The sequence below is a fragment of the Lotus japonicus genome, chromosome 5 (genome assembly GCF_012489685.1).
Source record: "Lotus japonicus ecotype B-129 chromosome 5, LjGifu_v1.2".
Taxonomy (NCBI): domain Eukaryota; kingdom Viridiplantae; phylum Streptophyta; class Magnoliopsida; order Fabales; family Fabaceae; genus Lotus; species Lotus japonicus.
This window is the reverse complement of record NC_080045.1, coordinates 66,901,614-66,922,558: the sequence shown is the minus strand read 5'-3', so window position 1 is coordinate 66,922,558 and position 20,945 is coordinate 66,901,614. Positions and strand designations below refer to the sequence as shown.

Sequence of the window (20,945 nt, the reverse complement as noted above, 5' to 3'; positions counted from 1 at the left end):
AAGGATGACCTGTACTTTTTTTTAATTTTTCTGTCGGCAACCAAACATGCAATCTTCAACTTTTGACTTGGTTTTTTTTCATTTAGTATTTATGATGATCCACAGCTGACTCATCAAGAGTCACCTTGTCTCCTTTTAACCCATATATATAACCCTTCAGAATGCAAGGACTCATCAACCAAAATAACAAGAGCTCTTGAATACTTTTCACAGGCTAGTCATTGCACACTAAGATCCTCCAAGGTTCCAAGTCCAGAGATAGAAGGAAAAACTCCTAAAAGATAAGAATATGAAGACCTCATTTCTTCATGAGCTACTTAATGGAATTTCTATCAACTCAACAAAGAGATACTTGCCTGATTCTTCTGGCAGATACAGCAAGTCTATCACAAAATCAAAGCAGGGTAGGACACCCTAACATTGAATAACTTGATTTGATAAATACTTCCTAGAAATTTATAAATACTAATCATGGCCATTTTTATCTTTTCAGGTAAATCAAGTTCAGTTCTGACTAGGATGAATATATTTGGGAGAAAGGCTGACAGTTTTGCACATGGAGTCAGAGAGCATGGTATGTAATCTTCAAAGCCTGAAATTCAATTTTTCACTTTTGCATAGTTGCAAGACATGAGGCAAACACTCTATGCCATGGTACTTTATGAAAATGCAAACATTTCTGTCAGACTCAAATATGTATGATGCATAATTTGCTATGATTTGAAAATAGAATGAAGCTGTAACTGATGGCTTGAAACTGTTATTGCAAATGCAGTGAGACTGGGGCCAAAGATAAGTGATACAGTAAAAGGGAAATTAAGCTTGGGAGCCAGAATTCTTCAGGTTGGTGGAGTAGAGAAAGTGTTTAAGCAACTTTTTAGTATTAAAGATGGGGAGAAGCTGTTGAAAGCATCACAGTGCTACTTATCAACCACATCTGGTCCTATAGCTGGCCTCCTCTTCATTTCCACTCATAAAGTTTCTTTTTGCAGTGAGAGATCCATCAAGGTCTCTTCCCCAAAAGGAGAAGTGATAAGAGTCCATTATAAGGTTTCAATTCCACTTGAAAAGATAAAGTGCGTCAACCAAAGTCAAAATGTGAAGAAGCCTTCAGAAAAATACATAGAATTAGTTACCGAAGATGGTTTTGATTTCTGGTTAATGGGGTTCTTCAATTATCAGAAATCCTTAAGATGTCTTCAGCAGGCTATATGTCAATCAAGCTCAGAGTGAAAAACTGTAGAATTCAAATTGTCAATCCCCTTTGCTTCCTCAACTATTTGTTGAGGTTGCAAAGGTTCCAAAACATGTACAAATATTTTACATTCTATTTTGTGTTCTTTTGCATTCATGGGAAACCTCATTGTACAGTTGACATACATCTTTTAAGATATATTTATTACAACTCAGTGAAAGTGGCTTTCCAATTTCATTTTTAAGCATATAACTATTGCCAGATGACTCAGATGAAACTTGTAAATCTTGGGTTTTCTTTTATACTATAAATATGGTTTACATGTGGGGCATAAGGATGATGTGTGAATGATTTGGCAATCAGTTTTCCTAAAACAAAAAAGTTTGTCTGTCCCCACCACATGATATTCAAGAGCCGACCTAAAATGTAACATGGTTCCTTAGCTGACAAGGTTTATACAAAGTAAGTAGAGAAAATGTAGCAAATGGATGCTGATTTTATAACAGCATTATGAATCTATGATAATGAATTCTTACTTATTTGACTAAGAAATGAAGTTGACCTTCACGACTGCAAATCTTATCTTACATCCAAAACATAAAGTACATGTGATATATGTGGTCAACTAATTATTTCAAAATATTTAAGTTGTTTGATGAAAACACGTGAATGATATATATTATATTTTTCTTCGTTGACCATATTCAGTTTGGTAGGACATTGCACTTGACACCACTTAGTATACATTGTTATATTTTTCTTCGTTGTGTTGAGTTCGTTTCATGGCTCCATTGGCGCAATTCGACGCACTTATTTGACTATTGCCTTCATCCATCCTCAACCCAAATGAATCGAGTATGTATGAAGGGGCCATTTTTGTCAAGCGGTTCGGGTTTCAGTTGGTTCCGTTCGTTGTCCCCCTCTCCTCCCCCCTCATAGTCCACTAGCTATTGAAGTGCCCAAATCAGTTTTAGAAAATGTTTAATTGACACTTGTTTTCACCTAAACCTAGTGAGGGATAGAAAGAGGAGACAGAAAATTGTGAGATCTGATTTAAGAGAAATATAAAGTGAATTGGTCAAGCTTTCAAGTTTTTTTTTTTTTAATTAACCAATGATAATACTTTTTTTTTTACACTTGGAAAGTAATGGTAATGCTGTTTAATGCAATGTTATAGGACTTATTGGATGACAAGGACCTTTACAAAATGCCTCTTGACAAAAGCGAATTAGGTTTAATTCGTTCCAATGAAAAAGTTCGGTTATATTAACAAAGTTGACCATCTTCATTGACATTTTTTGTCATGTAGAGTAAATTCAATTCATATCAAGATGGCAAGATGGCAATGTTTTGGAGAGATGTGGAGATTTTTTTCATGGAGTCTGAGAACATGGTATGTAATTAGGTATGTTCTTTAATTATATTCACGCAGTTTTAAAATCTTCTTATCGTGCTTGGGAGGTTAGAGTACCCAGAAACTTTAACATAATGACAAAATTAAGGGCAACATATACACAAATATTATTAAAAATGTTTATAGGTGCACATAAATTCTTCAATTTGATCCTTGTCAATGCCTTTCGTTGTTATTATAATATCATCCCCATTTGAATTATATAAATATAGGGAGAAATTTAAAAACTTTAGGGAGAAATTTAAAAACATTGCCGAGTATAAAAATCAAAAAGCTTATTTTCAGATTTAACAAGTGACAACCATGTTCAATTTAATACTTATATTTTATAGTAACTACATATCAATCTTAGAGGGTCATAGCGACAACAAACGACAATGACAACATAGATAATAATGAGTTAAACCTAAATTGAAAGTTTCTTCTGCATAAAAATCCAGTCGAAACATGTGGAACGTAAAGGAACTTTGGGTAGGCTAAGTTTTTCATTGCTATTTTTGTATGATTAACAAGAGATTTTTTTTTTTTTTGAGTTTCAAAAAAAAAACAAGAGATGTTTTTACTTAAAAAAATAAAACAAGACATGTTTTTCATAAACTAGCACAAATTTTAATTGAAATATTGAATTCAGTAAAAATCTTTAGAGAGCTACGAAGTGTAATTTGTAGACATGACAATTCAAAAATCTAATCCTTGCATTGCACATACAATCTAGGGTAGCTGCTACATGAGCTGCTAGGTTATTTTGCCAATCAATAACAATACAACTTATCATAACAATGATAAAGATATAGCCATTCTCAGAACCTTCAACACTCCAATCAGCTAACAAAGACCCGCAAAGCATTCCAGGCAGAAATTCTACCTATAATCAGCTAAAACAGTTTGATAAAGATATGAACTAATTTTGGCAAAGCTGATAATCTGAACCTAACTGATCAAATGCAGGTATTTATTTCCATTGAAGATCATTTTGATGACAGAAAAGAGGGCAACCCCGACCTTTTGTCACGTTCACACTATCTGTCATGGAGAACAGAATGTTGAAATGTGGTGAAAGGATCAATATAATCCATGACTTCTTGGACTCCCTCAATGGAATTGCAATAGAATCAAGGGTATAGATCATAACCTCGGCTTACACTTACGGAGCATTCATCAGAGGAACATTTAGACAAACTGTTTGCAGAATGGAAGATAAGCTATGCATATGGTGTCATTGTCACACTTAAAAGATGGCAAACTAACTAGGTAATAGAGAACTGAAGGATCAAATCAGAATCTATTGAAGCGCTGTTGAGAAACAGAAAGGAACATCTAGTAGAACTATTACCAAAATCCTCTCTCCCTTAACAAAATGCCGAGAGATTATCTAGAATGCTTAGTCAGAACTCTACCAGCCTACGAGTCCTTACAGCCACAGGTGAGGCTTCTCATTAAAAAACGAGAAAATTCTCAAATGTTGCTTAATTAAATAGAAGCACTACCTTCAGAGATCCACTGCATGTAATAAAGAAGGAAAAGTACTCCGGAAACACAAATTCCAGACTCTGCTCTCTCATCTTAACACCTTAACTGACACAAGTACATATCATATTACGGGCCGTGCTTTGTTGTTCTTCCTCTTTGAAGGCCCCTCAAGAATCTTGTACCAGACATGTTTCAACTTAACATTCTAATTCTAGCTATTAGAGCAGTAACCAACACGAAATCAGATGCTTACAAGACACGCAAATGACTCAATCCGAATATAAAGAATCAGGACAAAAATTACAGGATTATGCCACAGATAAAACAGTGTGTGTGTGTGAGTGAATCCAGCAATCAAATACAAAACAAATATCCACAACCAAATAACATTTGGGAAGAAACATCAAATCCCATTGTGAGGTAAGAAGCGTGATCACATTGATCCAAATGCTATATACAAGTATCTTAGCATCTAAGAGCTAAGAAGCCAACTACGCAAAAGCTTCGAATAAATAACATGGAGCAAACTCGATAAAAATCCACTAATAGTTCCATAACAGAAGATAGAAACAACAAATATATTACAACAATTACAGAACATACCAAGTTATTGGGACTCAATCAAGTAGTGGCAGCTCCACCCCGACCCGAACCGGAACCCGAAGCTCTCTCTTCCTCAAACTCCTTGTCATCCGTTGGAAGCTGAAACCTGCAAACAGGGCAAGAATTTCTAGAACTCAGCCATGGAACAATGCAATCTCCATGGTACTGATGCCCACACGGTAACCTCTTAGCTGATTCTCCAACACCCATCAAGTCCTTACAAATAGCACACGCCACAGTATCACTCTCCGACATGATCTTCACCGTCGGCAGAGCTTCCACCGCCGCCTTCGACGCCGGCGGAGCTCCCTTCCTCCCACCTCCGTCGCTCTCCGCCAGTATCTGCATCAACGCCTCGTACTCCGTCGCGTCCACGTAATCCTCCGGGTTCCCGACGTACCGGTCCGATTCCGGTACCTGGAGGCGAAACTCTATGGAGTTGTCTTCCATTCCCATCAGAATGTCAGCCCAATCCAAGATCCGGTTCCGCATGCTTCGGGTTCGGGTCGCCAAATCCCTAATTCGAAGCCGCAGCAGCTCGCGCCTCCTCCGCCTCAGATCTTCATCTTCCTCGTTGCCGGATCGATCCACCTGCTCCTCCACAGCGCCTTCGTGCTCCTCGCCGTCGTTGTCTCCCTCGTCTTCGTCTTCATCCTCGTCGTTGTCCCAGCCGCCGAGCTGGATCCTGAGGAAATCATTCTCCGGCGAACGGTTTGGAGGCGGCGGAGGAGAAGCATCGTCGTCGTTTTCGTTGTCGTTGTCTTCACGCGCCGACTGAGCGATAAGGCGGAGGACTTGGAGGAAGTGGTTGCCGAAGTCAGGCGGAGGAGAGGGAGAGCGTCGAGAGGGTGCGGGAACGGATTCCACGAATCCGTTCTTGCACTCGCCGCAGATGACGTCGGGGAGGTTGGGGAGTGTTTCGATGGAGACGCGCTTCTCGCAGTGGTAGCACCAGTACGGCGGCGTCTCCGTTGACGGAGCCGGTGGCTGAGACGGTGCTTCCGACATGGTGGTACGGCGGAGATGGAAGGAAAGGGGAGAAGAGTGGTTGTTGTTGTTCGCTTGGGTTTGTGGTGGGATACACAATATGCAAGTCTTGTAATAATAGAATAAAATTATTATTATTATTATATTAATTAATATTGGCAAGGTATCTTTCTCATTTTCATCAATTTTTTTTAAAATTATAATTGGTGGGTCTTATTTAACGGTTCATATGTATATATGGGATATGAACCAATAAACAAATAGAAAAAGAAAGATGTATATATGTGATTTGTGACAATTACAGTAAATAATTAGGAAAAAAAATCAAACTTATCTGCTCCTTCACCTCTCAATGATTGAGTTTTTGCAACTACAGAACACCTATTGTGTTTTTCATTTGTCAAGTTAATCACAATTTCTTTTAATAGAATTTTCTAAAATTATATTAAATCTTGTACATAGATTTTTATATATAATAGCTTGATAGATATGCATGCAGAAATATTTCTATAAATAATGATAACTCAACTGTTTGAAAAAGGAAAGGAAAGAAACATAAATCTAGATGGTTGGTTGACTTATGGCATTTGGGTATATTCCAGTTACAAACTAGCAAGTTCTACAGTAGTTTCTTCTTTCTTGGATCCTTGAAATTTTAAGGTGTAAATGTTAACTCAAAGAGGCAAGTAGATTGCCCAAGCCTTTTGAGTAGCTATTGTCACACTCCTTAATAAATTGGAGTTGATTTGTATCCTGAAAAGTATTTCTCAACCAAATTGTTTGAGAAGCACATGTAATTGCTCATACAAGTTTTGCTTGAGTGGTGAGTACTAATGCAGCGTCACCATAAGGTTGCTTCGTTGATGATCATGAAACAACTCCTAAACTAAATATGAAAATGTGTTTTTCCTGTCATTCTGACGCAGCATAGTCATTGTTTGTGAATCCAAGCAAATGAGACACATCTTGTACAATATTTCATAGTTTGTTGTTCATTGAAAATACCACAAGCATAATGTTTGAATGTTTCATGAATCTGCTAATGAGGCTACAACAAGCATAATGTTCAGTCTTGTGGCGATTAAGTACACCATACTTCCAACAAGTTGTTTGTAAAAAGTAAAATCAAATCTTTTGCCTTCAGGGTCTTCAACAAGCTTCATACTTGCTTCTTTTGCCTTCAAGGTTCTTAAGAAGCAAATGGAAGAGAGTAAGGTCGAAGTGACACAAGAGGAGTGTGAGGCAATTAGGAAATGCATTGCTCTGATACAACTTCTAACTCTACTAGACAAGTAGATAAGAATATACTTTTTATTCTATATTATTCATGACTACCAAAGCTTGAAGTGAACTAGCGAAGTAACTTTCTATATATTCAAATTCGATGTTTACATTCAAAGCGTATAGATGAACTGACACAAGGTTGTTCTAGCTTAAACAGAAATCTCAGATTTGAGTCCCTATGAATGCAATTGTATTACTTTGTGGCAAAAGTTACGCTGCACATAGTGATTCCACCGGCTCAAACATAATTATCTCGGTGATTCACATAAAAAAAATTATATGTGCACATTCTTTTATGAGTACACAAATATTCTCTGTAGAGGGTAATCTTGCTTAAATCAGTCAGAACCAGTAATAAAGCTTTCCCTTCATCAAATAAAACAAACTTTTGTAAGTAATTCTCAATCGTTATACGAAAGATGATTTTCCCATGCTGATTTCCAGGCGATTCGTGTAAACAAAACAAATGCAACCTTTTAGCAGGAGGGGAAAAAATACAAAAGCCAAAAGCAATTGTACTTGTTAAATTTACAACTGAAAAGATCAATAAATTATGATACATCCAATATAAGTCAATACAAATGATACACAACACACCGGGGTGCACAAGAAAACTAAAATCAATAGAACTTACAATATTCTCATCAAATTTCCTAGCACCAACTGCGTAGATCAATTGATATGAGGTTGTTCTCGGATTCAAGTCACTAGAGAGAGTTTTGCCGCCTATAGTGGTCCTAACCAGCTCGAATAGGACTACCTCAATGGAGGACACATAGTTTAAACCAAAAGAATTTCCATAGGCACGCCCTATCTAGAAAGTTCACACAGGAAGATCTATGTCAATCTTCAACGATAATTTTAGTATCAAAGAAGCTCAATAGGCTCGCTGATGCTACCATTAAAATTAACCTTACAGCACTGAGGAAAATCGAAACCAGCCTCATCGAGGCCGGCCTTTGTAATATGTGGGCATGACCTAACATCCAAGTACTCCAGACAGGCGCATTTACCCACAAGAATGCCTATGCCTGTCACTGTGATCTTTGGACAATTACTGACCTTCAAAATCTTCAAATTCAAACCAGGCTCCCCACTGCCTATATTCTGAAAAGCAGCATCGCTCACCTCTTCACAGCAAGCAATGTCCAGTGCCTCAAGATTTCTGCATTGGCTTAAAATGCAGCTCAATGAAGAATCAGAGATGTTCAGACACCAATCCATCCTTAAGTTCTTAAGGTTGGTTCTACAAGCAGTCGCCAGCGACTTTATTGCATCATCAGAAACATCACGACAACCACCAATGATTAAAGTCTCCAGATTGTCACAGAATTTGGCCAATGATAGTATGGTTTCATCCCCAATTTTGTAGCAATCTAACAGCTTCAATGTCTTGAGAGAAGACGAGCAGGCCTTAGAAATACTAGAAACCCCGGCATCGCTTACATTACTGCATTTATTGAGGTCTAAAAACTTGATCTGTTTACAACCACTTCCAAGGTTTATCAGCCCGTTGTCAGTAATATTTATGCAACCTTGCAACCCCAACTCCTCTAATTTATGGCAGTTTTTTGAGAGAGCCTCTAATATACCATCCGAAACAAATCTGCATCCAGCGAGATGCAACACCCTTAAGTCACAACAGCCTTCCGCAACAGCTGACAATCCCTTATCAGTCAGCTTTCTGCAGTAGGATACATCCAAGGACTGCAACAACGAAAGACCATCTCCAATCGCTTTCATTCCAACGTCCGTAATTCCTGTACATCAACACAAACAAAACAACAAATTGCCATTCCAATGTTAATTTGAAGTTGAACTTCCTGTATCATAAAAACAATTCAAACAATCATAAAAGAAACCCTTAAAATGTGGTAGACTAGTCCTCAATCATCATTCATATTAGATAACATCATAACCACATCAACTAAAAATGCTAACAATTATTACAGCAAATATCAGAATTAAGTTCATATGAACAAAAATCAAACAGAATTGAAATTGAAGTTCAGAGATTGAGCTGACAACCTTTACAATTGTGCAAATTGAGAACCCTCAAGCAAGTGAAGCCATTGGCGACCACAGCGAGATCAGAATCGGTGACACCAGGGAAGAACGAACGAGAAACGGATTGAGCAAGGTCGAGCTCCACCAAGCGTGTGAACCTATCAGCCATTTTGCGGAGCATGTGGGTGCCGGCACGTGCGGCGAGCTTCTTCCGTTCGGTGCTCTGCAAGCGGAGCCATCTCTTGCAGACCAAGCCGAATGTTTCCTTGTCCTTGTCGGTGTCGACCTTGGCCAGAATCGAACGCAGCTCGTCGTCGGTGAGGGCGTCGTTGATGCAGAGAATCGAGGTGGAAGCCATTGATGTGATGTGGTGGTGCAGAGGAAACCCTAAGCGAAGGGAAGATTGAATTTGAAGGTAAAGCAACAATGAATCCAAGTGTGTGAATTTACGTGAAAATGATCCTACTTCACCCTATTCATGGCTTTTGCTCAGGGGCGATTTCGACAGATTGAGTAATATGTTCATTACTTTCATATCTTGAAATGATGAATAAATGATTGATTCATACTTCTCTTCAACTCACACTTTAATTATAAGAAGACAGATGAATGATGTAAGGAACATGATTGGAAATGTATAAAGAGATAATGAAAGAAAAATAAGTGAAAATGATGAGATTAAGAGAAAAATAATTATTAAATTATATGATCACGATATCATTAAGCTACAAACACGTTCTGATTTATTTAGCTTGTTATTCTCTTTCATTGCATTTTTATCTATTTCTCTTTTGATTTCCCTTCTTTTTATATCTCATCACTTATCACATATTTTATTTTTCTCTCATTTCTCTTAGATGGAAGTGGAAATCAAGTGTCAATATATACTTATTTGCACGAGTAGATAGGCTGCTAGTATCACTAAATTTAGTAAGCTTACGAAGGACGAACTCATATAAAGGCATGTATATTGCGGTCATTTCAACATAAATTACAAAAAAATTCTCTCTTTTATTTGTCTAGTTTTATCTTGACTTGGAAGGAAAATTATAGATGTCACGACACGATCTCGCATGAAAATAGGAAAAGGGGCACGTGGTTGAATGTGGATGAGTTCATTATCAAGTTGGAGACACTTTAACTTTATATATAACTGTGTTCTTATCCTTTTGTTTTAGATTGTTGTGAGATGTAATTTAAATATTCGCTTTCATAAATAAATGCTATGCTTTATGAGGTGTTTGAGATAAAAGCCCATGTGATGAAAAAGTATGTGTTATTCTCTAATTTTCGGTATATATTGAAATTCTTGCGTGGTGATTGTGTTATTATTATATTTAATTATTTATCATTGGTATCCTTTAACTAACACCTCCAACATTAGCTTTAGATTGAATTACCTTGAGCATTTGAGGGAGGTCATGTTGATTGAGATAATTCTAGTTTAAGTTTTCCACGACTTTACCTTCTCTAGTGGACTTTTTCCTAAGCCAACCATGCCTGCTATTTTTTTAATCCTCTTTCCTAGCATGCCTATTATTCTTTAAGCCCCTTATCCAAGAATTTTCAACTCATTTCTGCTGGGGTCTAATTTTATACTCTTATTCACGGTCACATTACCTTAAGGAGTTCAGGTGCGTGAACATGAGCTAATATTGATTAGACAGGTATCATTCAATAAAGAATATATTTGCCATTAACTAACAAAATAATACTTTTTGCACCCATCCAACACAGAAGAAACAACAACCAAGAGAAAGTTGCAATGTCTTTCATTTGCACTGTCAATGTATCAATGAATCAATTATATCTGTGAGTGACAACTATATAATCCCCTTTGAGGGTTTGACTTTTGATATAGTCCAAGCCACAATCAGTAATGGCTGGCTTTCAAGAATCAAAAAGAATAAACTATATGCTGTGTGAGTAAGCCAAGCACTGTAAAGAATTAGTGAACGCACTCCTCTAGAAATTGACTTAGCTGAGAAGTATACAATTTTGGATCATTTCTAAAGTGGTCAACATGGGGTGAGGACACAAAATTGCATGCCCTCACATCATGTCCAGCCCTACGCTGTGCCTCCACAAATGATTCCACTGAATCAGCGGGAATTACTCTGTCTGCAGAACTATACATGTATAACTGTGGACAACTTGGTTGCTTTGATGATAACATGCTCAAAACATCAGAGAGCCTCCTGCATTTCAATAAGATCATTCAAGTTAGGAGCATAGATTTCATATGAGAAATTACTACAGAATGATTAGTTTTCTTTATAATAAAGCCAACCATATATGTATACAGACATTGGATATTTATTATGATCTCCATTATGAGATTTCTGTACCAAATTTCTCAATGATTGGCCATATCCTGAGAACCAACACCAAAGATAGCTAATGCTATAGGCGAAAACGCAATTGCAATATCTTTTCAGTTGTAGATTTCACTAAAATCTATTACACTTCAGAAACAGCATTGCAAGAGAACCTATTTCCTAGTAACTCTTATTCGTGTTTCATTTCAGAGTTTTAACAATAATAAAATCACTTAATGGGCGTACATGCTCCTGTGCTCTCACATTTGAATCTCTATTGTTAGTTGCTACCCATTGAAGTATAATGGCAGTTTGTTATCAACAATGGTCTAATACCCACATAACATAGTAATTTATTGTTTAGAAAAAAATGATTCGAGTTATCACCTATTCACAGTTGGGAGATACAGAATGACCTCAAAAAATTTCTTTAGTATCAATAGCAAAGCTGCTTCTGTTGCTGCAGGTTTGGGTCCTGCAACTGCATCACTGTTAATTGATACTTTAATGCCGGATTCATCAGAGAATACACGTCCTTTTGTAGCTACACTATTCTTCTTGAGAAAGGCTGCAGAAAAACCTGAGGCCCAGACCTGATAAGATAATCAGATAATTAACATCAACACGTACATATAACCAGGATGAGAAGGAAAAAAACAGAAATCATATGTATTGGTTAGAAACTTCAGGCTTCAAATTTAACTGAAATTCATATGTATTATGAAAGCAATGAAATTTATTTGATTAGTACGACACTAAAGATATGAAGGACAACATCAAAATTGAAAAACAGCAAGCAATAATAGTATGAACACTAGAGAAGAAAATAAACAGCATGGAACACATATTCACAACAAACAGCTATGCACTCAAAGTCAGAGAATAGTTAAGCCTTTACCTCTGGGTCAGGGTTTGCAACAGGTGCAGAATCTACAATGCAGCCCCTAATCCTTCCCATAATAGATGGATCCTGCTTTTGAAATTGCTCCAACATAACCCCATACCTGCAACAATGCAAACCAAACCAATCAAGTAACAAACAAAGGCATCCATGACAGAAGAACACTGCTGAATTTCATGCTAGCACAAACCAAATTTCACTCACGTTAGCCATCCAGTGTTGCTGAAAGTATGAAAGACTAGGTTCTTCTCATTCTCCCCTTCTAACCAATCAGCCAAGTGGTCCACAAGCATGTGAACATTCTGTTCCGCTTTCCCTCCCGGCTGATAACTCAGAATCTCACTCATTGGAAACGTGAAGGTAATGACATGAAACCCCTTTGAAGTGTACCACTCTGCATACTTCCTCAGATGCTTCTGCCTCGCTCCCAACCATCCCAGCATGACAACCACCGTCTTCGACTTGGCCGACGAACCGCCTAAAGCACTCGGCGCAGGCAAATGCCATTTATACAAGACCTCAGAACTCAAACCGCCTCCACCATGGTCAGAATGAGCCGAAGGCCTCGGCACTCTAGCCAATTCAGCCGACCGATACAGATTGAGAACAAGCGGCGACGACGCAACAACGGAGTGGTGACACAAATTTGAAGCAGAATTGTGGCCCAAACTCGGCACCCCGAATCGAACATTGGGCAGAGGAAGCCCAATTTTGGTGAGAAAAGATCGGTCAGCAAGCATTGAGGCAGAAGCATGAGAAACCCATGATGTAGAATGTGGCGAATTTGAGGTGGAAGTGGAACAATCACCACGGAATGGCAATTTGTCGGAGATGTCAGAAGAGAAGGAAGCGACGGCAACCGCAGCGGCAGCCACAAGAGGACGCTGAAACGAACTCATTCCTCCAGAAATTGAATCTGCAATGAAAGAAATTTGAATACCGAAAATGGGAATGAATGGTTTGTGGAAAAGGGTAAGGTGGGTGAGGGTTTTATGATCAAATTGGAAAAAACAACACCACACGTAAGCGAAGAACAAAACAATTAATAATAGAGAAATGGATATTCGGATTGTGCGAAGGAACATACCTGGAATTTGAAGGAACCACCGGGCTGTCGGCGTCAACGGTGTCGTTTTTGACAGCCCGAATGGAACAAAAGCAGCAACGTGCAGAAACTTGTTCGTTTTTAAATTTAAGGTACCCGTCCCTTTTGTTTCTCCGAAGCAATTGGAGCGAAGATAAAGTATATAATAAATATAAATAAATTGATAAATTTAGGGGTTTTTATATTGTCAAGATTGTGGAACGACCAAATTGACCACGTGAGAGAAAATTGAAGTCAAGTTTATTGGGGCCGGAAAACGCGTGGTTCCTATAAAATGTGTTACTTGTGGTATTATATAATCTCCGATTTTCACTCTATGCTAGTACTAATGCTAAATTTATATTCCATATTACATGTTGTACTTCTACTTAGGGTGTATTTGGACAATTAACTTAATTAAGTGCTTATGACAAAAGAGTTCATCGCATAAGCGCTTATTAACAAGTGAATTTTAAAAAACTATTGCAATAAGCTGAAAATATGTGAAACATGAACATCAGCTCTTATTCATAGGTTAATTTGAACAGTTTATAAAAATAAGCTCAAAACGGTTTTTAAGTATGTCACAAGCTATTTACTTATGCTCTCTCAAACACTTGTATAAGCGTTTCTGCTATAAGATAAAAGAAATATGAAGAACATGCACTGAAACAATCTCTTGGATATGTTCAAGGGAAAAGAAATATGAAGAGATTGACCCCAAACATATGCCTGGTTGTTTGGTACCGTAAGATCAAATAGATAAGGCATGTGTAATAGGAGGCAATCAAAATGTACCTTGGCTTATTGAAATTTGACAATGTCAATAATGAGACAAGTAAAAAGTCCGTTATATAAACTGTGCCTGAGGCGCGAATATGCGACTATAACAGCGTAATTTAGAAGCTCTAGATGCCTTCCTTTCTCACTCTGTCTGTTGTCAAATGTTTGCACTTTGCGAATGTCTATGGAGCATTGTTCATTTGGAATAGCGTTGGTCGGTCTGTCCTTATCAATTGGAATGCATCAAAACCATCATTGTCCCCAGAAGTACTCCCCACTTTTTCCACCAGATTTATGTTTAAGTCTTATGTCTGTAATTGTTATATCTTTTGAAGCAGCCTTACACATATCATACACTGTTAAGCCAGCAATAGACACTGCTGTCATTGCTTCCATCTCAACCCCAGTTTTACCTGTTGATGCAGCTTCCCCTTCTATTGTTACACTGAAGTCCACTTGGTTCAATCTCAAATCCACTTGCACGTGGGTAAGGTTTATGTTATGACACAAGGGAATCAGGTTGCTAGTTTGCTTTGCTGCAGTTATGCCGGCAATTTTTGCAACGGTAAGCACATCTCCTTTCGCCATTTGATTGGCCGAGACCAAATCAAACACCTTCTTTCCAAGAATCACCTTGCAAACAGCAGTGGCAGCTCTCTTACTACTTTCTTTTGGAGACACATCAACCATTTGAGCTTCCCCTGAATTGCTGGTATGAGTCAATTCAAAAGAGCTTGAACCCATGTTTTGAGATGATAATTGGGATTCATTATTCACAACACCATTGCTTGCAGGGCTAGTTAGTCCACCTGCAGGAGGAGGTTCACCGAATACCGATTCCATCTCCTGAAATGGAATAAGCAGTTTAAGTATTTAACATGGATGAAATAATTCTACCAACATTTCTTAGTACAGGATTAACTTTACAAAACCTTTGGAGTAGATACTGAACAGCAAACAGAAATCATGTAGAAATTTGACTAGATTTTAATCACTTCACTGCTTAATATAATTTTACCAATTGCTATATACAAACAAGCTAGGGAGCCAATGGATTTCTGATAAATGAACAAGGGAATGAACATCTGGCAGGTGGATTCAATCTCTTTTGCATAATGTTAGACTATTAAGTGCATTTTTAGTTTCACAATTTACACATAATCCAAGAGACCAAAGACACTTTCACTCTGAACCTAAGACTCGTAGTAGCTTCTATCTAGAAGTGATTCTGGGGTATCTCACCGTGAAACCAAATATGCTAGTCAATAAATTCTGAGGTTATTGAGACATGTACTATATCAGTATTTTGCCGAAAACAGAATCGACACTGCATTTAGCTCAGTAGCAGAAAAAGTTGACCTTGTTGAGTTCTTGAATAGCACTTGAATAGTCATGGGTAACAGAAGAGGTGAACATCCTTTTTGATTGAGGACATGCAGCTACAATTCTTCTAAGAAACATTTTAAGCAGGTCCAGCTACTACTGATTGATTCTACAGTTGCAAGAAAAAGAAAAAGAAAAAGAAAAATTCAATTGAAGTACATATGCTAATTAATTAATTAATTAATTAATAAACACAAAAAGCAAAGGAATCACATTAACTGGAATTTCAATGCAATTAAGTGAGTGTAACTAGTTCAGCAGAGTTTGCAGTAACTTGCAATATTGGGTAAAACAAATTGGCACATAAATAAAACCATACTTTCAGAAGAGAAATCAGGCACAGAACAGAACACGTTGATTAATATCATCTGAATAATCCGTCAAATAATTAACACAAAAGAAACAGTTTGTTCAGAAAGAAGCCTACATCACCTGCCGCCGCGTGCTTGCTTCGTCGGTATCGAACCTGCCTGCGTCGGTTGGGTATTTATTTATTTGTCTTTCATTGTTTGGGTGTTTAGTGCTCTTTTAATAGGGTTGTTTTCAAAAAAATTGGTTAATTATAATTCTTTTGCTTTAAAAAAAATAAAATGATAATGATTATTAAAGAGACCAAATTTCCCAATGGATGATGGAAATTGCGACGGAAAAATTGGTCGTTTTGTGACGGATTTATTTTCTGTCAACCTTTTGTACTGACAAGAATCTTGTGACAGATTTATTTTCCGTCGCAAATATGCTGACAAGGATTTGCCATTGCAAATAAAATAATAAATTTCTCTACGAAAAAATACAATATGTAAAATTAACATTTTTTTTTCTTTTTAATCATTTTAATTAGGTTATATTTAAGTGAGTGTTTGTCAAAAGTTATTTTGGTGGTATTGTTTTCATTAAATGTCATCTAAAATTAAATAACTTATGTTTTGACCCACTCATCCTCAAACCATGATTGAAAATTATGGGAAATGTATTTTCAAACATCCTAAAATGTCACAAAATCATGTAGTTCGGGTGATTTGAAACATTTTCCTGAACATGTTAGTAGTATTTGGTCATAGGATTTGATCCAACCAAATCTGCACTTCAACAACAGTTGTTGCTGACCTTGCCTAGCCTTTTATCTAATTTGACACCGTTGGTAGTATCCATCTAAGTAGGAAGATAAAGAGAAAACAGAGAAAACGAAAGATGTTCATGTTATTATGTAAAAGGTGATATGATAGAACTCGCGAACATCATGTTTGGATTCGCGTTTAAATATTTCAGAATCACTTCTGTTATCACAAAAATTAATAGAAGTAGCTTCTCCCAGAATTAATTTTCCTTCCACAATGAAAATCTACTGTCTATCCAAAGTCCAAACATGCACAAAAGAGATAAAGTAGGAAGAGAGGAGGTGAGGAAACATGGCAGTTCTAATACACATGCATTATGGGGAAAAGGGTACAGATAAAATTATATCAGCTTTAAGATTCAGCAGTTTCATCCGAAGCCCTTAAGGTAGATGGTTGAAATTCATCTATAACTCAGTAGGCTATAAATTTAATAGAAATAATTATCTAACCTGAATCAAGTGCTAGAATCACCAAATTCAATGTGCAAGAACTGCAAATTTTGAGTACCAAAAATATCACTCAGACCTCCTTGATCTGTTTCTATATAGACAAACTTGTTGTCAATAACTAATCTACACTGCACAACATGTTCTTGACCAAGGAAAAGTGAACACTTCTCATACAAACCTTCCTTTGGTGCTAGATTCAATAGGCAGGATCTAGGAGCAGACACCTTACCCTGGCCAACACTGAACCTTTCTTGGTCGGTGGCCATTAATATGAGACGATGTTGTCTCCCCAAAAGCTCTGAAACATATCTCATGTCCCCGACAGCAAGTGCTTCGCGAACACGAGTAGATGAGACTTGTCCCCTCTCTTTGGAGCTAGTACTGAAATCCAAATTTGCAGAGCTCAGATTCTTGTCCATGACAGATTTTATTATGTAAGCTTCCATTCCAAACTCCTCACACAGCTTCACCAGCTCCAATGCATCACCAGCCGCTTTATATCCAAATCGATAGTTCTCACCTGCCAGAAGTTCCATTACAGATATATATATTCAGTTTGACAGTAAATCTTAGTCTTACAACATAATAAATCATGTCAAAGTTTCTATTCTGAAACATAGCAAATGGCAGTGAATCATGTTAATGTGAAGGTGGGTTGGTAGAAATTGTGCAAATAACAGTGAGTTATGGAGTATTTACCAGCTACAACTCCACGCACCCTAAGCTCTCTTGATAATTTTTCAACAAATTGTCGGGGACTGAGATGCCGCACACTTGAAAATTCAATCTGAAACTCTTCTGGGACCATGTTACCACAATAAGGAGCCCAAGATGAAAGAACTCGCTTTCGGTCACTTTTAGCAACTATAGGAGCCCTGTTTGCGAAGCATTTAACAGAATGTGTTATTTTCCCCAAGGTAATATAAGATAATGACTATGATGGCACAATCTCCAGTGATTAGAATCTTAAAATACGGTTCAGGAGTTTGTATATCATTTAGTAGAAGTATGCCAAATGTTATTTCATCAATCATAAGATAGCCAACTGATGTATGTTTGATATTTAATCACCCAAAAGAACCCGACCAAAGTCCAGGATAATGTTTTTAAATACTAATAAATTAATAATTATACCATACTAGTCAGCTTCATCTGAATTTATAATTATTTTCTGACCATCAGTTAATAAAAAAGGCTGACAAAGGAAGGGCTACTAAAACTAACTGCCAAATAACAAAGGAAGAGTGACAAAAGAAGGGTCATCTCCAATCATTCTAATAACATGATTATCAGTGATCTATGCTACATTCCATGTTGCATATCCAACAGCAAAGTGAGGAACACTTGCATGATCATTGGCCCCACCCCATTTCCCAGCAGCTTAGGCGTCAAGGGCAACCGCAATCTATACATTTGATCTCTATAGAAAAACAATTATGTTCATAAGCTTTTTGCAGAACCAGTTGACCAGAAAGTGTAAGAATATATTACATGAATGCAAGAGCCAAACACGTGTCACACCCACATAAACAAATACAAGAAACATTTTACTTTACTTGACACAAAAGTATACTATGCCGTACCTATTTTCCCAGCCAAGTACTTTTGCCATGCCAGCAAATGATAAAAGAAATGGTTGTCCCGCCTTTGATGCTTGAATTGCAAGTTCTCGATGACCTATGTGCAGAGCATCGAACTTTCCCAATGCTACAATTCCACCTGGTAATAAATTAAGATAGAATCAATAGCAGTATATAACATGTATATGCCAGTTCTTTACACCACATAAGTAAGAAATAAAAAAGCAAGAAATCTACATACGTGAAGAGTAAAAGAGAACGGTTAATTGACAATGACAGCCTAAAGATTGAAAAGGTATGCAAAGTCGAGGAAGAAACAAGATACTAAGCTAAAAGAATCAAAAGTCCAACGGGATGCTCTCCTCCTATAAGAAACTATGACAAAAAGGTTGATCAGAAAACTAGTTCAGTAATATCATCAATCACTCTAGTTTATTTAGTATGGATATTCTAAGAATACAGTTTGCCCATTAAGTAGTTACACATGCATAGTGCATACAAGAAAAAAGGAATGGTGAAAGAGCAGGTGAAAGAGGCTTAAAACCTGCCACTGCAGATTTTCCATCAGACATAATTTCCCGTTCCTCTTCTTGTTGGCTTCAAGAAAGAAAAAGGAATCAGAGAATCAGACTCCTGACTTAGAGATGACAGATAACGAAGAGAATACACAAAATTAGTGTATGTGTGTCTTGGTTGGCTATTACTTCCACAATTTTCAGATAATCTTGTTTAACAACCTTCAGCTGAAGCCAATGAGAGAATAATCTCACTGTGCTTATAATATTAAATTATTCAGTTAACAAACTAATGAATGGTTAGTACATAAAACTCAATATTCTTTCTATCATGCATAGTTTAGGCACCCCATTCCTCACTCCTCAGACACAAGGATAAAGCCTTTAACATTTCAACATTGTTGTAAATCGAAGGAAACCAAGAATCCTAATTTGATATCCCAACCTTATCGCAGAATAATTTGATACGGCCAACATTCCCTTAGAAGCCAATTTTAACAAAATTTAGCACATGTTTGGATCGTTATCATGTTGGCTTTGAATACAATTGATTTTGGTAAAAGTAATTGTGCTAAAAGTGAAGTGATTCATGTTCAGATACATTTATGACAAAAGTGATTTTTACATAGTATTATTGTGAAATCACATAATTGATGGTGTCCACTGCAGGAGCTACTCTCTAGCTACTCTAAAAAAATTGATTCTGGAACTGAAATCAATTCCCCAAGATAATTCTAAACATCTATGTAGCTATCTAAAATGAATTTACCCAATGAAAATTGGTTCTAAGGTATAATCACCTTTAAGTTTAACTCCTATAGAGATTTGTTTAGCTCAAACCCAATGACCAACTTGAGGAAAATATGAACCAAATTATGTTTCCATCAAATTTCCAGGACTATCTATTCTATCTAGCCAAACAAACAGTACAGAGAATTCAGCAAGAAATGAACCTGAAACAATCGAAAAGAAGGGGAAATTCTCCGGGAGACTTAGATGGGGTAGCAGAAAAGCAGTGGCTTAATGGCAGTCTGTTTGGCGGCTTCCCGGTGATGGTGATGGTGGTACCTCCTCCTCCCCAACGAGGTTTCAGAGGCCGTGGAAACGAATGGTGGAGAGTTTGAAGAGTGAATCTGAAGCAGCCTAGGTCGCATTCTCGAAAATGGTGAGAAATACGAGAGACACCACCACCCAACATGGCACCGCCACCATCAATGTTTGTCGAATTTCCGGTTGCTGGTTTAAGGTAAGGGATATTCGGGTCGGAACTTGTCTCACGTGACTCACACCCCCCACTACACCATTAAAAAACCATGTAGGCTCATGCCTCTTGAGATATCTTAACAATCAAAAATAAAATTATTTTAATATATGTTAAATGGATGAGATATTTTTCAAGGTAAAAAAACATTTAACATCATTGTTTTTGGGTTGGAATGAATCATGTTACTTAATATGATCACTTGAGAGATATCTTACCTACCGAATTTTTTATTTTCTTTAAATATTTTAAATGGATAAGCTATATTTCAAGTAGTTTTGTCATTGAGAGAATTTGTTCCGTATTTGGATAATGTTTGGAATAGTGAGATGGTGAAAATAAGGGGATTATGAAACAACAGTTAGACGAGTTTTGAAAATATGTCTGGAATAGTGAGATGGTGAAAATATGTCTATCATGATTATCTTATAGCATAAACGCTTAAGTGATTGTTTGGATAAGCATTTGAAAATAGGTTATAATCTAATTAACTATTATTCTCTACCAAGCAACAACACTAGGTTAAAGAGACCATGAAGCCAAATTTTCTAACAAATGGAAGTTGATGCTAGCAAGGGTGCCACGATGCCCTC

The 20,945-nt window shown here is 37.1% G+C and overlaps 6 protein-coding genes across 11 annotated transcripts; 1 reads left to right on the top strand and 5 right to left on the bottom strand.

Moving 5' to 3' along the window:
• Positions 1-181: 181 nt before the first annotated feature.
• Positions 182-1,409, top strand: LOC130721311 (GEM-like protein 4). The gene is made up of 3 exons (XM_057572076.1): positions 182-404; positions 494-574; positions 776-1,409. Exons 1-3 carry the CDS (start codon positions 290-292, stop codon positions 1,231-1,233), a joined length of 654 nt encoding a protein of 217 aa, XP_057428059.1. The 5' UTR covers positions 182-289; the 3' UTR covers positions 1,234-1,409.
• Positions 1,410-4,438: 3,029 nt separating this feature from the next.
• LOC130718436 (E3 ubiquitin-protein ligase CIP8) lies at positions 4,439-5,774 on the bottom strand. The gene has a single exon (XM_057569026.1). The coding sequence runs from the start codon at positions 5,688-5,690 to the stop codon at positions 4,701-4,703; it is 990 nt and encodes a 329-aa protein (XP_057425009.1). The 5' UTR covers positions 5,691-5,774; the 3' UTR covers positions 4,439-4,700.
• Positions 5,775-7,435: 1,661 nt separating this feature from the next.
• LOC130717992 (F-box/LRR-repeat protein 4) lies at positions 7,436-9,519 on the bottom strand. Its single transcript, XM_057568417.1, has 2 exons — positions 8,982-9,519; positions 7,436-8,713 (listed from the first exon to the last, which is right to left on the bottom strand). The coding sequence occupies exons 1-2, from the start codon at positions 9,316-9,318 to the stop codon at positions 7,821-7,823; spliced, it is 1,230 nt and encodes a 409-aa protein (XP_057424400.1). The 5' UTR covers positions 9,319-9,519; the 3' UTR covers positions 7,436-7,820.
• A 1,184-nt stretch (positions 9,520-10,703) lies between these two features.
• Positions 10,704-13,416, bottom strand: LOC130717990 (uncharacterized). The gene is made up of 5 exons (XM_057568416.1): positions 13,267-13,416; positions 12,384-13,095; positions 12,177-12,282; positions 11,666-11,871; positions 10,704-11,158 (listed from the first exon to the last, which is right to left on the bottom strand). Exons 2-5 carry the CDS (start codon positions 13,076-13,078, stop codon positions 10,909-10,911), a joined length of 1,257 nt encoding a protein of 418 aa, XP_057424399.1. The 5' UTR covers positions 13,079-13,095; positions 13,267-13,416; the 3' UTR covers positions 10,704-10,908.
• A 44-nt stretch (positions 13,417-13,460) lies between these two features.
• On the bottom strand, positions 13,461-16,008 carry LOC130717994 (cyclic pyranopterin monophosphate synthase, mitochondrial). 6 transcript variants are annotated; one of them, XM_057568419.1, is made up of 3 exons: positions 15,857-16,000; positions 15,406-15,538; positions 13,461-14,892 (listed from the first exon to the last, which is right to left on the bottom strand). In XM_057568419.1, exons 2-3 carry the CDS (start codon positions 15,505-15,507, stop codon positions 14,299-14,301), a joined length of 696 nt encoding a protein of 231 aa, XP_057424402.1. In that variant the 5' UTR covers positions 15,508-15,538; positions 15,857-16,000; the 3' UTR covers positions 13,461-14,298. The 6 variants fall into 6 exon arrangements, with proteins under 6 accessions (XP_057424402.1, XP_057424403.1, XP_057424404.1 ...); XM_057568420.1 differs by having other exon boundaries at positions 15,862-15,967; XM_057568421.1 differs by lacking the exon at positions 15,857-16,000 and adding an exon at positions 15,749-15,847.
• Positions 16,009-16,829: 821 nt separating this feature from the next.
• Positions 16,830-20,404, bottom strand: LOC130717993 (FAD synthetase 1, chloroplastic-like). Its single transcript, XM_057568418.1, has 5 exons — positions 20,045-20,404; positions 19,121-19,173; positions 18,580-18,715; positions 17,696-17,871; positions 16,830-17,516 (listed from the first exon to the last, which is right to left on the bottom strand). Exons 1-5 carry the CDS (start codon positions 20,287-20,289, stop codon positions 17,002-17,004), a joined length of 1,125 nt encoding a protein of 374 aa, XP_057424401.1. The 5' UTR covers positions 20,290-20,404; the 3' UTR covers positions 16,830-17,001.
• Positions 20,405-20,945: the final 541 nt, after the last annotated feature.

Coding starts and splice junctions, on each gene's coding strand:
- LOC130721311 (XM_057572076.1), top strand. CDS start 290: ATGAAGACCTCATTTCTTCATGAGCTACTTAATGGAATTTCTATCAAC. Junction 405..493: donor TATCACAAAATCAAAGCAGG/GTAGGACACCCT, acceptor TTATCTTTTCAG/GTAAATCAAGTTCAGTTCTG. Junction 575..775: donor ACATGGAGTCAGAGAGCATG/GTATGTAATCTT, acceptor TTGCAAATGCAG/TGAGACTGGGGCCAAAGATA.
- LOC130718436 (XM_057569026.1), bottom strand. CDS start 5,690: ATGTCGGAAGCACCGTCTCAGCCACCGGCTCCGTCAACGGAGACGCCG.
- LOC130717992 (XM_057568417.1), bottom strand. CDS start 9,318: ATGGCTTCCACCTCGATTCTCTGCATCAACGACGCCCTCACCGACGAC. Junction 8,714..8,981: donor CAATTTGCACAATTGTAAAG/GTTGTCAGCTCA, acceptor GTTGATGTACAG/GAATTACGGACGTTGGAATG.
- LOC130717990 (XM_057568416.1), bottom strand. CDS start 13,078: ATGAGTTCGTTTCAGCGTCCTCTTGTGGCTGCCGCTGCGGTTGCCGTC. Junction 12,283..12,383: donor AGCAACACTGGATGGCTAAC/GTGAGTGAAATT, acceptor GCATTGTTGCAG/GTATGGGGTTATGTTGGAGC. Junction 11,872..12,176: donor TTGCAAACCCTGACCCAGAG/GTAAAGGCTTAA, acceptor TTATCTTATCAG/GTCTGGGCCTCAGGTTTTTC.
- LOC130717994 (XM_057568419.1), bottom strand. CDS start 15,507: ATGTTTCTTAGAAGAATTGTAGCTGCATGTCCTCAATCAAAAAGGATG. Junction 14,893..15,405: donor CTATTCAAGAACTCAACAAG/GTCAACTTTTTC, acceptor ATTCCATTTCAG/GAGATGGAATCGGTATTCGG.
- LOC130717993 (XM_057568418.1), bottom strand. CDS start 20,289: ATGTTGGGTGGTGGTGTCTCTCGTATTTCTCACCATTTTCGAGAATGC. Junction 18,716..19,120: donor TGGAAAATCTGCAGTGGCAG/GTTTTAAGCCTC, acceptor ATTTATTACCAG/GTGGAATTGTAGCATTGGGA. Junction 17,517..17,695: donor GGTGCGTGGAGTTGTAGCTG/GTAAATACTCCA, acceptor AACTTCTGGCAG/GTGAGAACTATCGATTTGGA.